The sequence below is a fragment of the Enhydra lutris genome, unplaced genomic scaffold, assembly GCF_002288905.1.
Source record: "Enhydra lutris kenyoni isolate GAN:26980312 unplaced genomic scaffold, ASM228890v2 scaffoldscaffold8, whole genome shotgun sequence".
Classification (NCBI taxonomy): Eukaryota; Metazoa; Chordata; class Mammalia; order Carnivora; family Mustelidae; genus Enhydra; species Enhydra lutris.
In genome coordinates, this window is record NW_019154092.1 from 42,652,789 (window position 1) to 42,667,213 (window position 14,425).

Consider the following 14,425-nt stretch of genomic DNA (forward strand, 5'->3'; position numbering starts at 1 on the left):
AAAAACAGAAACACCATAATCAAGGATTCCAATGACAAGGGAGAGTCCAGACCCAAAGGCACCAGCTCTGAAGACAGAGGGAGAATCCCTTCCTCCGCTTGCCTGGATTTTTATGGCTTGGAGCTGACCTCACCCTTCTATTGTAGTTATTACCACAAAGGCTCAAAGCCAGCAGAACACACTAGATGAGACCTGAGTCCTCTGTAACATTGGTGTGGTCCAATGGGTCTATCACATCTCTGAACATAGCAACTCAGAGGACCCAGATTTTATCTCCAGTCTTGAAGAGGTCCCAATTGTCCATAAATCCAGATAATTCTTCTTATAGACAACCCCCCTCCCAAATTAACAGGGCCATGTGCCTCCACTTTGTGGGGACCTCCCATACTATTTAGCAGGCACTGGAAGGAGTAAACTTGATGGCACCCCATGAAAGAGACACTTAACTAGACTCCCAGGTTTTATAATACCAAGGCAGCCCACAAGCCCAAGGCTAGCTTTCAGGTAGCCTTGGGCTTGCAAGCCTGTAACCCACCCTGTACAGCAACCTTCCTGTCTCCTGGTGTGGAGCTCCCATGCCAAATCTGTCAGGAAGCAATGTCTGAGACATTTTAAATAGCAGGGAGCCTTGTACTAGCCCCTCCACCAATTGGGGGTGCCTAGCGATCTTATATTGAGACAAATATGAAGTAAGCTCCTCTCTTTAAAACAAGTGATTACCTCACTACAGAGCCCAATGTTAATGTCTCAGAGGCCTTCAGAGATCCCAAGGCTCCCTCTCTCCCAAACAACATCCCTGACGGCAGGCTTGACAGTCTCCCAGAAAATGACCCTAGGGATTTGGCAGTTCCTCAGAGTTTGTCCCATCTGCACAGTTGTCCACTTACGACTCTGGTGGCCCACACAAAGGCAAAGGCAATCACCAGACATTCTTGGCTCTATTAGACACAGAAGCCCAAGTCACAGTGATTCTAAACTCAGTCATGGACACCATGCATTCCTTTCCAAGGTGCACCCCTGGCAACTCCACAGAGCTCACTGAGATCGCTCAACTAGCAATAGAGCCCATACCTGGGGTTCCACCCTGGGCCAGGCCTCTAGTATGTACAGTTGACCCTGACTGTGGAAATGCAAAATGCTACAGCCACTTTGGAAGACAATTTGGCAGTTTCTTAGAAAACTAAACATACTCTTACCATATGACCCAGCAACTACACTCCTTGGCATTTACCCAAATGATCTGAAAACATACAGCCACACAAAAGCCGGCACACAAATGTGTATAATAGCTTTAGTCATAATCACTAAAACCGGAAGCAACCCAGGATATCCTTCAGTAGGTGACTGGATAGTCTGTGCTCCATCCACACAATGGAACATTATTAAGAGTGAAAAGGAAATGAGCTGCAGAGTCAGGAAAAGGTATGGAGGAAACTTAAATGCACAGTACTTGGTGAAATAAGTGAATCTAAAAAGGCATCATCATACTGTATGATTCCAACTTGATGACATCCTAGAAAAGGTGAAACTGTGGAGACAGTAAGAAGATATGTAGTTTCTATGGGTTTGGAGTCAGGGGAAAGGAATGAACCAGGGGAGCACAGAGGATTTTAGGATAGTGAAATTACTGTATGATACTTTCATGGTGGCTACGTGTCACCTTACATTTGTTCAAACCCATAGAATGTACAACACCAAGAGTAAACCTTCACGTAAACTATGGACTCTGGGTGATACGGACATGTCGATGTGGCTTCATCAGTGGTAACAAATATCCACTCTGGTTGGGGGATATTGGTAGCACAGGAGGCTACGTCCTATGTAGGGGCAGGGGGTACATGGGAAATCTCTGTATCTTTCACTTAATTTTGCTCTGAACCGAGAACTGCTCTAAAAAGTAAAGTTTATTTTTAAAAAGAAACAAACAAACAAAAAATAGTACCTATGGGAAAGGCACAACGACCTCAATATTTCAATACAAATTTCAAAAGAACAGACAACAGAATACATACCCAACGCTTTTCTCTACTCTCTGCCTGACAAAACTTTACATATCTTTCAAGGTCCAACTCGAATACCACTTCTTCAGTGACATTTTTGCCAGCTTCACGGCATACTTAGTCACCCACTTCCTTCTCTCCCATCCTGCTATCACAATGCCAACTCCACCTTATAGGCGGGCTCCAAATTCAATGGAGAATTGAATTCATAAGAATCCCCTGGGGGAGCTTGTTGAAACAGAGTTCTTGCCCCTGCCAAGATTTTTATTTGGAGACTCTGATTCTGAAGGCTATGAATTTCTACTTCTAACATCCTCCCAGATGATGCTGATGTTGCTGGTTTATGGCCCACACTTAAGAGTAGCATAGTATGGTTCACATGTGGCTGGCTCCTGTAAGACTGAAAGCTGAGCGAGCTATCTTGTTCAGCACATAGTAGTAGCACATTTTGAACAAACATCTTACTCTTTTTTGCTTCTTTTTATCAGCATCTTCCTGTAAGTCTTGAAGGGCCCTTTGCACAAGCTTCATGTCCAAATCCTGTTCTTCTCTATATTCCTGCTGAATATGTTCTATCTTCTCTTGGAGGGCTTTCTGCAAAGCAGCCCTAATTTCCTGTTTTGCCTTCTGTTTCTTTAGCTTATCCTGTTCATTCTCGAGTTTCACCTGTGCCTTGTCATTTTCCTAAGGCAAAACAATAATGAAGATTATGCATCGGTACAGTTGGACAAAACAAAACAGAAGGTAAATCATTTCACTTAAGAGACTGAGAATCAAGTGTCTCTTGGAGATACACACACCTGAATTTAGAGGGACTGTAAGATGGAAAACTTGACTCTTCATTGCCGAGTCAGGAATAGCACTTTGTGCTGTGCATGATTATGAAATAATAAATGGTTGTGGAGTTCAAAATACAGAAAAGTATAGAGAGAAATCACCTTTAATCCTAGTATCCACCACCCATTACCACACTCAACATTTCAGTGTATTGGCCTTCTAGACTTTACTCTTCTATGTACACCTGCCACATCCAGATATGGACACATTATTAAGGAGCTATAGGAGCCCCAAACTGGAAATGTGCCATCAGCCACATATACAAAATTAAATTGTATGCACTTTGTTTTTTAAAAGTATTCCCCCATTCCTTTCATTTTCTTACCTTTCTGATCCTCTGAGGTAGCTTAACCGCCTGGCCAATCAAGCAGTTTTAACTAGGGCACCAATATTGTCAGGAATTGTGGGTTTGCTAGAAAATCTGGGTACAGTGTAAACTGCAGCATTAGTCCTTGTTCCAGAGGCAGCTGAGCAGTCCTGGAGGGAAAAGTACTTGCCCAGCTGGGACAAGAGATGACATGGCAACAGTGAGGATGGTATACAATTCCCAGTGTGATTTAACTGAGATTCACAACAGCCACAGTCATCATGATCACTGGTTTGTGAGAAGACAGTTATGTGCTAGCCTTTCCTATTAATGTCATGAATGGTAAATCCTGAATTGTGAGGGTCAAAAGAAAATGTGAAAATCCTCTGCTACATCTAAGGAGAAGCAATGGCTATCAAAAATGAAAGTCAGTGTAACAGCAGGCCACATTTTTTTTTAAAGTAAGCCTGACTACACCAGGACGAAGCAGTCAGCCAAATCCCCGTTATGAGACATGGGGGAGATAGGATAGGACAGGAGAGAAGAGTTCAAGATTAAGAGACCTAAAAGCAGTTCATCAGGTCTTGATTTCTCCAGGGTAGTTCTGACTGTGCACCTGTTGTGCTAATGTAATGAATTTATGGCACCCCTTTCAACCTCAATTGTGCCTTCTTTGAATAAGATAGAGTCCCCCTTTCTAGAGAGACTATAAGAACATGTTTGATTCTGATTTAAATATCTAATAGTTCAGACAATGATGGAAATTTGATATTGATTTTAGATAATAAAAAGGAATCACAGTTAATTTTTTTAGGTCTGATATTGGCATGTATAAGAAAATGTTCTTAATCGTGTCATTAAGACACATACTTGACATGTATTTAAGGGGGAAATGACATGCCTGAGGCACCCCAGCATCCCCGTAAGACTATCTTTTGTACCCTCATGTAATGACTGGTGGTGGGAGCCCCTCCATAACTTCAGGTGGGGGCTGGTAACCAGAAAGACCAAACCATATGATTAGAGGGTTGAGACTTTCAGTTCTAGATGCCCTCGACCTCCAGAGAAGAGAGGGACCAGAAATTGAGTCCAGTCATCGATGGTAAATGACTCAATTAATCACGCCTATACAAGAAAACCTCCATTAAAATGCCAAATAATAGGGTTGGTGAACACATGGAGGTATTAGGAACACAGTATGCCCAGAGAGGGTGTGCAAGCTCTGTGTGTTGCCCACCATACCTTGTCCTATGCATCTCTTCCATTTGCCTGTTTCTGGATTGTACCTTTTACAATAAACCAGTATATAGCAAGTAAAGCACTTTCTGGGGGTGTCTGAGTTATTTTAGTGAATTATCAAACTTAAGGGGAGCTAAGAGAAACTCTGATTTTGTAGCCCAGTTGGACAGAGGTGTGGGTACCCTGAGGACCTACCACTTGTGACTGGTCTCTGGAGTCCAAGCAGTCTTCTGGGACTGAGCCCTTAAACCTGTGGAGTCTAACGCTATCGCTGGTAGCTAGTGTCAGAATCCAATCAAATTATAGGTCACCTAGTTGGTAGGGCCCATGGAGAATTACAGAATTCTTTGGTGTGAGGAAAAAACCCACACATTTGGTGTCAGAAGTATTGTGAGTAAAAATGACTCACTAGATATCTTACAACAGAAGTAATTTGGGGGCCACCATTTCAATTTTCTTAGAGAAGCGAAAATATTTAGACATCTTCAAACTCTCCAAAAGAAAATAGTCTCAAACCCAGGAAGATTTTTAGGGCTCTGAAGTATCTTAGCTTTAGCATTTCCTATGGTTCTAAATTTCAATACTTGGGACTTCCCAGGAAAATACACATTTTCCTAAATTTGGTTGACATTGAAGTACTAGTTGCTGGAAGCTTTATATACATATAGAATTGCTTCTTTTTTTAGTGCTTTCATACATTTCCAGTGACAGTTCTAATTTCTCTATAGTAGGGGCAATGACCTTGTTGGAACAAAATGATTGATTTTGGTGGCTGGGGCAGAGGGGCCACTGTAGCTGTTGCATAGCACTTTACATAGGATTGGGAAACTGTCATTTATCCGTATCAAAGAATGGGGGGATGTTGCCAAACTGCCACCAGCCCTTCATGGTATTGCCCATGATTATTATATTTCATCCTCACAACAAAGACAAGTGCCTTTTGCCTCACTTTTTAGAGAAAGAGACCAAGTCGCAGTAGTGAAATAACTTGCCCTGTCCGATGGGATGGCACTGTTGACTGGGCCTTGGAATCCAAGGCTCTGACCATAGTCGTTGCCCGGGGAACTATCCAGGCCATGAGGCAAAGGACATGGTAGCAGGCCTACAAACTGCGTACTATACCCATTGAGTGGATCATCCCACAACAAGCATCATAAAAGGCCCACCACAAAGCGTGCCTCCTCTTCTTTCAGCTGCTGCTCGGCCTGCCTCTGCGCTTTGATGCTCGTGATCTGGGCATTAAGGCCCAGGCGTGTGTTCTCCACCAGCTCTTTCTGCCTCCTCGCCTCTTCAGCTTCTCGCTTTTCCTTGGTTAATCGGTCTTCCTCCCAGAGCTTTGAGAACATCTGCTCTTCCACCCGTTTTTGCCTTTTCAGCTCTTCGTTGAAAGCTACCTGTGCTTTCCGCTCCTCGCTCACCTTCTTCTCATGGATACAAAACAATTCAGCACGGAGCTCCTCACACCGTTCTCTGAAAGGAAATTTTTTTTTTTTTTTTTTTTTTGTCAGAGAGAGTGAGCACAGGCGGACAGAGTGGCAGGCAGAGGCAGAGGGAGAAGCAGGCTTCCTGCTGAGCAAGGAGCCCCATGTGGGACTTGATCCCAGGACGCTGGGATCATGACCTGAGCCGAAGGCAGCCACTTAACCAACTGAGCCACCCAGGCGTCCCTGAAAGGAGAATTTTTAAGAGGCAAAACCCAGCCTTTCATGAGACACTGCTCTATTTAAGCACACATCTGCACAGACACTGAAGTATGAAAAGTGAAAGACCTAAAGGTAGGCCACCAGAGCTGAGAAGACATGTGAGGGGCAGCAGGGAGACCAGCATGAGGGCACAGACAAAACACAGGCACCGAAGTCTGGCCAAGCAGACTTTGAAACCGCGATCTGACATTTCTGTGTGACCGTGGATCAAAAACTCGACCTATCTGAGCCTGTTTCTTTATCTGTAAAACAATTCTCTTTCAAGGTTCTGGTAAGGATCAGAGAAAATGGATGAAATTATCTGGTAGATGACAGAAGCTAAATAAATGGTAACTATTATTATGATCGCAGAGGAAACAGAAGAGGCATGGGTCCCTGCAATATTACACGTAGACTAAGGCTTTGGTAGGAAGAGGCCCTGAAAGCCAAGAAAAGAACTAAGGGTCAGCATATCACGGTAAAGCTGCCCCAGTGCCCCTGGATTCCTGGTGGGACCCATGTCACTGATGGGGTTTCTGCCAGAGCTGGGAAAATAGCCCAAACGCTACCTTTTCATATCTAGGCTTATGTCACCATTCCAGAAGAAATGCTCTCTCTGTAAGTGTTTAGGCCTCGTCCTTCCTTTCAGTCTTAGTAATTCAAATTTCCTCAGAAGTTCTTCCTTGAGCCTGTTTTTAGTTTAAGGGCTATGATATTCAATACTGTCCACACTTTAGAATTACTTAGGGGTATCTTTAAAATCCCACTCTCCACTTCTTCCCTCTGCTACTCCCAGTCCAGACTAGTTAAATCAGAATCTCTGGGGGCAGAATCTAAGCACCTATATTTTTTCAGAGCGCCTCAGAAACTTCTGGCATATAGTCAAGTTTGAGAACCTCTGATTCAAAGTAATGCTTATAAAACACCAAGTCTTCCTAGTTTCATCAAGTTCAGCACCAAGCAGCTGAAATTTGAGAATTGGCTCGATAAAGAACTTCAAAGAATTTTAGTTGCTAAGATTGAAAGAAAGGTTGATGTCTAAAACTACAAGCATGGTCAATACACAGAAATTGACATTTATCAGATATGGTTAAGTATTGCTCAACATTTGATGAGGGCATTTGATGAGTCTCATTTCCCTGACTAAAGGGGAATCTCTGTGAGGGCTGGGACTCAGGAACATATTTCAGGAATATATTCTCCATACTACCTACCCAATGTCCATTAAATAATTGTTGGTTAAATTGATATACAGTTATTCTTATTAGCAAAATAATGGTAACTGGCAGTTATCTATATTCTGTGGAAAGCTCAAAAAGATTACAGAAGCTGAAATTGCTAGGTTATCAAAAACAAACAAAAAAACCACTTTAACACTGAAAAATAAATTTATCAGTGAAATTCTATCAGAATTGGCCATGACAACAAATTAAAGTTTTTCCTAATCCTATGACTTATACTCTGGAAAAGTTATTCAGTTAATGAAAAACTGAAGCCTAAGAACAATAAGTATGGCTTATGATATTTAAAAAAAAAAAAAAAAACTTTCTGGGGCGCCAGGGTGGCTCAGTCGTTAAGCATCTGCCTTTGACTTTGGTCATGATTCCAGGGTCCTGGGATCAAGCCCTTCATCAGCTCCCTGCTAAGTGGAGGGCCTGCTTCTCTCTCTCCCTCTGCCTGCCGCTCTGCTTACTTGTGTTCTCTGTCTCTCTGTCAAATAAATAAATAAAATCTTTTTTTAAAAAAACTTTCTAATTACAAAACTAATACATGCAGAAAAACTGGGAAATACAGAAAAGAATGAAAACAATAAATATATGCTTAATCCCTCTCCCCAGAGATAACTGCTTTTACTATGTTAGTGTATTTCATTCTAGTCTTGTGTGTGTGCATTTTTATTAGAATTGGGGTTATTCTGTATATCTATGTACTTATATTGATATTTCCTTATATCTTAATTTTTCCACCTAACATTATTTTGGGAATGTCTCTTCATGGAATCTTCTTAAAACACCTAACCTCAAAATTTTATTATAGTTTACTAAACTATGTAATAGAGGCTAGAGCCTTTAAATATATCAATTTGTTTAAATATTTCCTTGTTTGATGAATGTATAGGTTACTTCTAACTCTTACAATAATGTTGCAATGAATATTTATAAATGTAGCTCTTTCTGCTTATCTCTGATGATTACCTAAGGTATTCCTTTCCTTAATATAAAATCAGAGTACAGGGGTACCTGGGTGGCTCAGTGGGTTAAAGCTTCTGCCTTCAGCTCAGGTCATGATCTCAGGGTCTGGGATCAAGCCCCGCATTGGTCTCTCTGCTCAGCGGGGAGCCTGCTTCCCTTCCTCTCTCTCTGCCTACCTCTCTGCCTACTTGTGATCTCTGTCCGTCAAATGAATAAATTAAAAAATATATTTAAAAAAATCAGAGCACAAAAATGTTGGCAGGCACCTGATGATGTACTTATATTGATATCTTCTTAGAACTCAGAAAGCCTGAATTAACACTGTACGAAGGTGTCCATATCAAGTATTTCTTTAGATCAGTAAATCTTCAAACTTTGATTAGGTATCCTTTTCAGTAAAAAAAAAAAAAAAAATTCTAAGCACCCACAAACAGGTAGGATTATTACTTATAAACTGTATGCAATTATTACTATATTACTATATCACCTAAATTATTAAATATAGCAAAAACAAAAACCAAGACAGATGAGATTTAAATAAAAAACATCAAATATTTCCTCCCTACATCCTAATGATTCACCTATTCACTTAACCTTGAGAACACTTGACTCAGGGAAGCTCTTTTTTATCTATAGATAAAAGCGTATCTCTCTATTTTAATTATAGTAATCATTGATAAGAGGAAAACCTTATGTTTGTGAGTGTTTCAAATAGTACTTTCACAGTAAAATCTTATTTTATCCTCACATGTGTCTTACAACTTAGATGGAGCAGCAAGTATTATTCCCATTTTGAAGTTACAGCAATTAAAACTCAGGGAAACTTAATGTCTTCCCAAGCCACATGGCTAGTAGTTGTAATATTACTAGCAACAGTTACTAAGTGCTTATTATTTGCCCAGTGCTGTTCTGAGCAGTTGACATGTTATGAACTCTTGTAATATTCATAACAACCAATGTTGCAACATCACTCCAAGTTCATTCTTATTATTATCTCCAGGTTAGATAAAATGGAAGCACAGAGCAGTTAAGCATCATGGTTAAGTTCATACATTTCATATGTGCTAGAGCTGGGACTGAAGACCTGGTAGTCTGGCCCTGGAATCTGGATTCTTTGGTACTTCATTCTATCACCTCTATCAGTAATTAACAGAGGCAAGACAATTCTCGAGTGCTCTGACAACACATCTTAGGGTAGTCCTTTAATAAAAACACAAAAACAAAATAAAGCCAAAAAATGTCTACTTTAATCTGGGATCTAATCACTAATTGCATATAAATATAGGACACTTAAAAACAAATTTCAGGGGTGCCTGGGTGGCTCAGTGGGTTAAAGCCTCTGCCTTCGGCTCAGTTCATGATCTCAGGGTCCTGGGATCGAACCCCACATCAGGCTCTCTGCTCGGCGGGGGGCCTGCTTCCTCCTCTCTCTCTCTCTGCCTGCCTATCTGCCTGCTTGTGATCTCTCTCTGTCAAATAAATAAAAATAAAATCTTTAAAAAAAAAAAAATTTCAGGGGATGTCTGGGTGGCTCAGTGGGTTAAGCCTCTGCCTTCAGCTCAGGTCATGATCTCAGGGTCCTGGGATGGAGCCCCGCATTTGGCTCTCTGCTCAGCGGGGAGCCTGCTTCCCCCTCTCTCTCTGCCTACTTGTGATCTCTGTCAGATAAATAAATAAAATCTTAAAAAAAAAAAAAAAAAAAAAACAGCTCTAGCTGCCATCTTGCGTCCCTGCGTGTGTGCACCTAATCTCAGCTGGTCTGACAGACACCACCTAAACGCCTACCCTACTCCCCCCCGGGGCAGTACAATTTCTGCTCCTACAAGATTGATGAAAGAAACTATCACCCACCAGGACAACTCACCTAACTGCAAGCACAAGTGCACATTGGTGGGAAAGGAACTGCTCACCAAAAGAAGGTGGTTCACAGAAGAGTATAGCTAATGATAAAAACCTTCAGTTATCCTTAAAGAAGTTAGGGGTATACAATACCTCTGGTATTGAAGAAGTGAATAGTTCACAAACCTAGGAACAGTGATGCGCTTTAACAACCCCAAAGTTCAGGCATTGCTGGCAGTGAATACTTTCACCATCACAGGCCACGCTGACACAAAGCAGCTGATGGAAAAGCTAGCTGGTATCTTAAGCCAACTTGGTGCCGACAGTCTGACCAGTTGAAGAAGACTGGCTGAAGCTCTGCCCAATCTGTGGATGGAAAAGACCCACTTGCTGGGAGAAGGAGGATGAAGTTCCAGATCTTATAGAGAATTTTGATGAAACTTCCAAGAATAAGCAAACTGAATTGAGTCAATTTCTGAAGAAGATAAAACTTGAAGAAGTTACTGGGATCTATTATTTTTATTATGACTGCTTTTTAAAAATTTTATCCCTGGATCTGGTAAAATCTAGATCTCTAATATTTTTAAGCCAAGCCATTGGACACTGCAGCTCTTTTCAGTTTTTGCTTGTGCACAATTCATTTTTGGCAGCTAATTAAGCTGAAGAAGCCTGGAATAAAGTTTGAAACAAGGTTAATAAAGTTCTTTGCCTAGAATACAATTTTATTTTTTATTTCACTGACACTGATTTGTACACAGAAAGCAAAGTTGTTTGTAGAAAGCTAATCCTGGCATGTAATATGGCCAGTAATCTTTGATGAAATTTGATTAAAGATTTTTAAATGGTCATATAATAAAAAAAAATTCATGATGTATCAAAAGCATGATCCATAAAAGAAATATTGATAAACTGGATTTCATCAAACTTAAAAACTTTCTCTCTGTGAAAGACCCTGTTAAGAGGAAAACAAACAAACTATAGACTAAGAAGAAAAATGTTTCCAAACCACTTAACCCGTATAAAGGACTCATTTCTAGAATATATAAAGAACAGGGGCACCTGGGTGGCTCAGTCAGGTACGTGTCTGCCTTTGGCTCAGGTCATGATCCCAGGGTCCTGGGATCAAGCTCCCTGGCTCATCTGGCTCCCTGGTCAATGGGGAGCCTGCTTCTCCCTCTTCCTCTGCCTCTGCCTGCTACTCCCCCTGCTTGCACTCATGAGCTCTCTGTCAAATAAATAAATTAAATCTTTTTTAAAAATAGAATATAGAAGAACTCTAAAAACTTAATAGCTAATCCAAATAGAAAATGGGCAAAAGACATGAAGAGACATTTCACCAAAGAAGATATACAGATAGCAAATAAGCACATAAAAGTAGTTCAACATCACCAGCCATTAGGGAAATGCTGATTAAGACCTTGATGAGTTATCAGGGGTGCCTGGGTGGCTCAGTGGGTTGAAGCCTCTGCCTTTGACTCAGGTCATGGTCCCAGAGTCCTGGGATCGAGCCCCACATCGGGCTCTCTGCTCAGCAGGGAGCCTGCTTTCTCCTCTCTCTCTGCCTGCTGCTCTGCCTACTTGTGATCTTTGACTGTCAAATAAATAAATAAAATCTTAAAAAAAAAAAAGACCTTGATGATATATCAATACATACCATACCTCTGTTCAAATAGTGACAATACAAAAATCTGGCAAGACTATGGAAAAACTTGGTCTATTATACATTACTAGTGCAAATGTAATATGGGACAGCCATGCTGGAAAACACTTTGGCAGTTTCTCTAAAATGAACATACACAGAAAGACCTGGCAATAACTCAGGACAATGATCCTAGAGAAATGAAAATTTACAATCACACAAAAATCTGTATACAAATGTTCATATTAGATTTATTTATAATTGCTAAAAACTAGAAACAACCAAAATGTTCTTCAGTAGTGAATGGTTTGCACAAACCTAAGTATATCCATACAAGGGACTATAAAGGACCAGTTATTGACACACACAGCAACTGGGATGGACCTCAAAAGCACTATGTTGTGCAACAATAGCCCATCTCAAAACCTCACATATTGTATGTAACACTCTTGACATGGCAAAATGATGGAAATGGAGAAGAGATTAGCGGTTGGCAGAGATTGGAAATGGTGGGGATGCGAGGAGTGGGTGTGACCATAAAGGGGTGGCATGAGGGAGATCTTTGTGGTGATGGAAGAGTTCTGTACCATGATTGTGGTGGCGAGCTACATGGATCTACACATGATAAAATGACACAGAACTGTGCACACATGTACCACTGTCAATTTTCTTCATATTGTGCTATAGTTATATTAAGATATAACCATGGTGAGAAACTGGGATAAGGGTACATGGCTCCTCTACTATCTTAACAATTTCTGTGAATGTGTAATTATTTTAAAATTTAAAATAAGAGAAATCATTGGCTGTCTTATTATTATTCATTTCATTTCATTATTACTGAAAATAATTTTTCTGTTTAGAGGAATGGAACATTAAAAATGACCCATTCCAGTCATCAAATATTCTAGGTACCTAACAGAAATGAAAGCATGTGGCTACCAGAGGACACATACAGGCATGTTCACAGCAGCTGCAGTCATAAGATTCCCAAACCAGAAATAACAAATGCCTATCGTCTGGGAAGTGAATAAATTATGGCATATTCATACAGGGGGTACAAAAAGGAGGAGGAGGAGATAGCAGAGGAGGAGGAGCAGCAATTTCATCTTGCTCTACATATGTATTAAAGCTCCAGTTATATTTTCGATAATGAGGTCTTATTTATTCATTCATTTATTTATTTACTGCTGAACTAGCATGATCTTTAAAAAGATTATTTGTTTATTTATTTGAAAAAGAGGCAGGGGGCACCTCGGTGGCTCAGTGGGTTAAAGCCTCTGCCTTCAGCTCAGGTCATGCTCCCATGGTCCTGGGATCGAGCCCCGCATCGGGCTCTCTGCTTAACAGGGATCCTGCTTCCCTTCCTCTCTCTCTGCCTGCCTCTCTGCCTACTTGTGATCTCTGTCTGTCAAATAAATAAATCTAATCTTTAAAAAAGAAAAAGAAAAAGAAAAAGAGGCAGAGAACATGCAAGCAAGGAGAGGGGCAGGCGGAGAGGAAGAATCCTCAAGCAGACTCCATGCTAAGCCCAACAACAGGGCTCAATCCCAGGACCCTGAGATAATGACCTGAACTGAAATCAAGAGTCAGACACTTGACTGACTGAGACACCCAGTGCCCCAATGGGGCCTGATTTAGCATCGTTGGTCAAAATTTAATCCTCATCCTTCACTCTCATAAAGAATTAAAACTATGTGTGATGCTCTGTATGGAAGAATTGGTAATATTACATTAAAAATACTAAAACAATTTGTTTTCAGATGAATTATAACACTGTAGGATACAACTGTTTCTTCAAAAGCCTAATAATTTATCTACTTAGCAAGTTACACAACTTCTCTATGAAGCTGTGTTGAACAACATTTATCAGGGAGTGGAAAATATATGAATGGTCATTGAAATTCCCTTGCCAGTGTACCCTTTGTCCCTCCCTGCATCTTCTCCTCCAGCACCCAGTAGGGAGTGTCTGAGTCCTACCAAGGACAGTGGTGAGGTTACACTTTACATAGGCTAGAAAATCCAAGTGTAATTCTGTCTTGGTTACTACAAGCTTTAAGACTCAGGAAAAGTAATACCTGTGGAACTCAAGTTACCCATTTGCTAGATGAAAAAAGTGACGAGTCCCTTCTGGCCCTATGCATTGCTACTCTGGTTTTCTTCACTGCCCTCCTTCAGCAGTTCCCCAAGCCCTGGAACTTTCCATTCCCTCAGTTTGAGCAGTATAATTTACTGCTAGCTCAGCTGTATCTGTAATTTGTACACACTACTCATTGAAATAGCTTACTTGTCCTCTGGGCCTCTACTAGGAGGATTTAGGGCAGTCTATATGATTGACAACAACTTCATAGCAGAGAGAGAGGAGGTGGCAAAAGCTCTGCCTTTGAAACCATATCTTAATCCTCTACATGCCTGGTTTTGCTGCTTCCTTGCGCCTGTTGACCTTTGGATTTCTCATCTGCTCAAATTTTGCATGCTGTATAAAATGAACTCTTATATTCCTTCTGAATTGTGCTAGACTTTTAACTCAGGGTTTACATTTACTTTGTTATGTTACTTTGTTACATTATTCTGTTCATGAATCCAGAGTAACATAATATACAACATGCCCAGCTCACATTTGGTGACCTGATAGCCTAAGTAACATTCATTTTTTGTTGTTTTTGTTGTTAAGCCAATCAATCTATTAT

The 14,425-nt window shown here is 40.8% G+C and overlaps 1 protein-coding gene across 1 annotated transcript in view; it reads right to left on the bottom strand.

The window, feature by feature from the left end:
• The window catches only part of LOC111142388 (cilia and flagella associated protein 53), a 39,364-nt gene that overhangs the window by 10,420 nt on the left and 14,519 nt on the right, over nt 1-14,425 (bottom strand). The window contains exons 4-5 of the mRNA XM_022495440.1: nt 5,550-5,853; nt 2,466-2,684 (exon numbers count right to left, since the gene is read on the bottom strand). Coding sequence (XP_022351148.1) covers nt 2,466-2,684; nt 5,550-5,853 — 523 coding nt within the window. The remainder of the gene's footprint in view (nt 1-2,465; nt 2,685-5,549; nt 5,854-14,425) is intronic.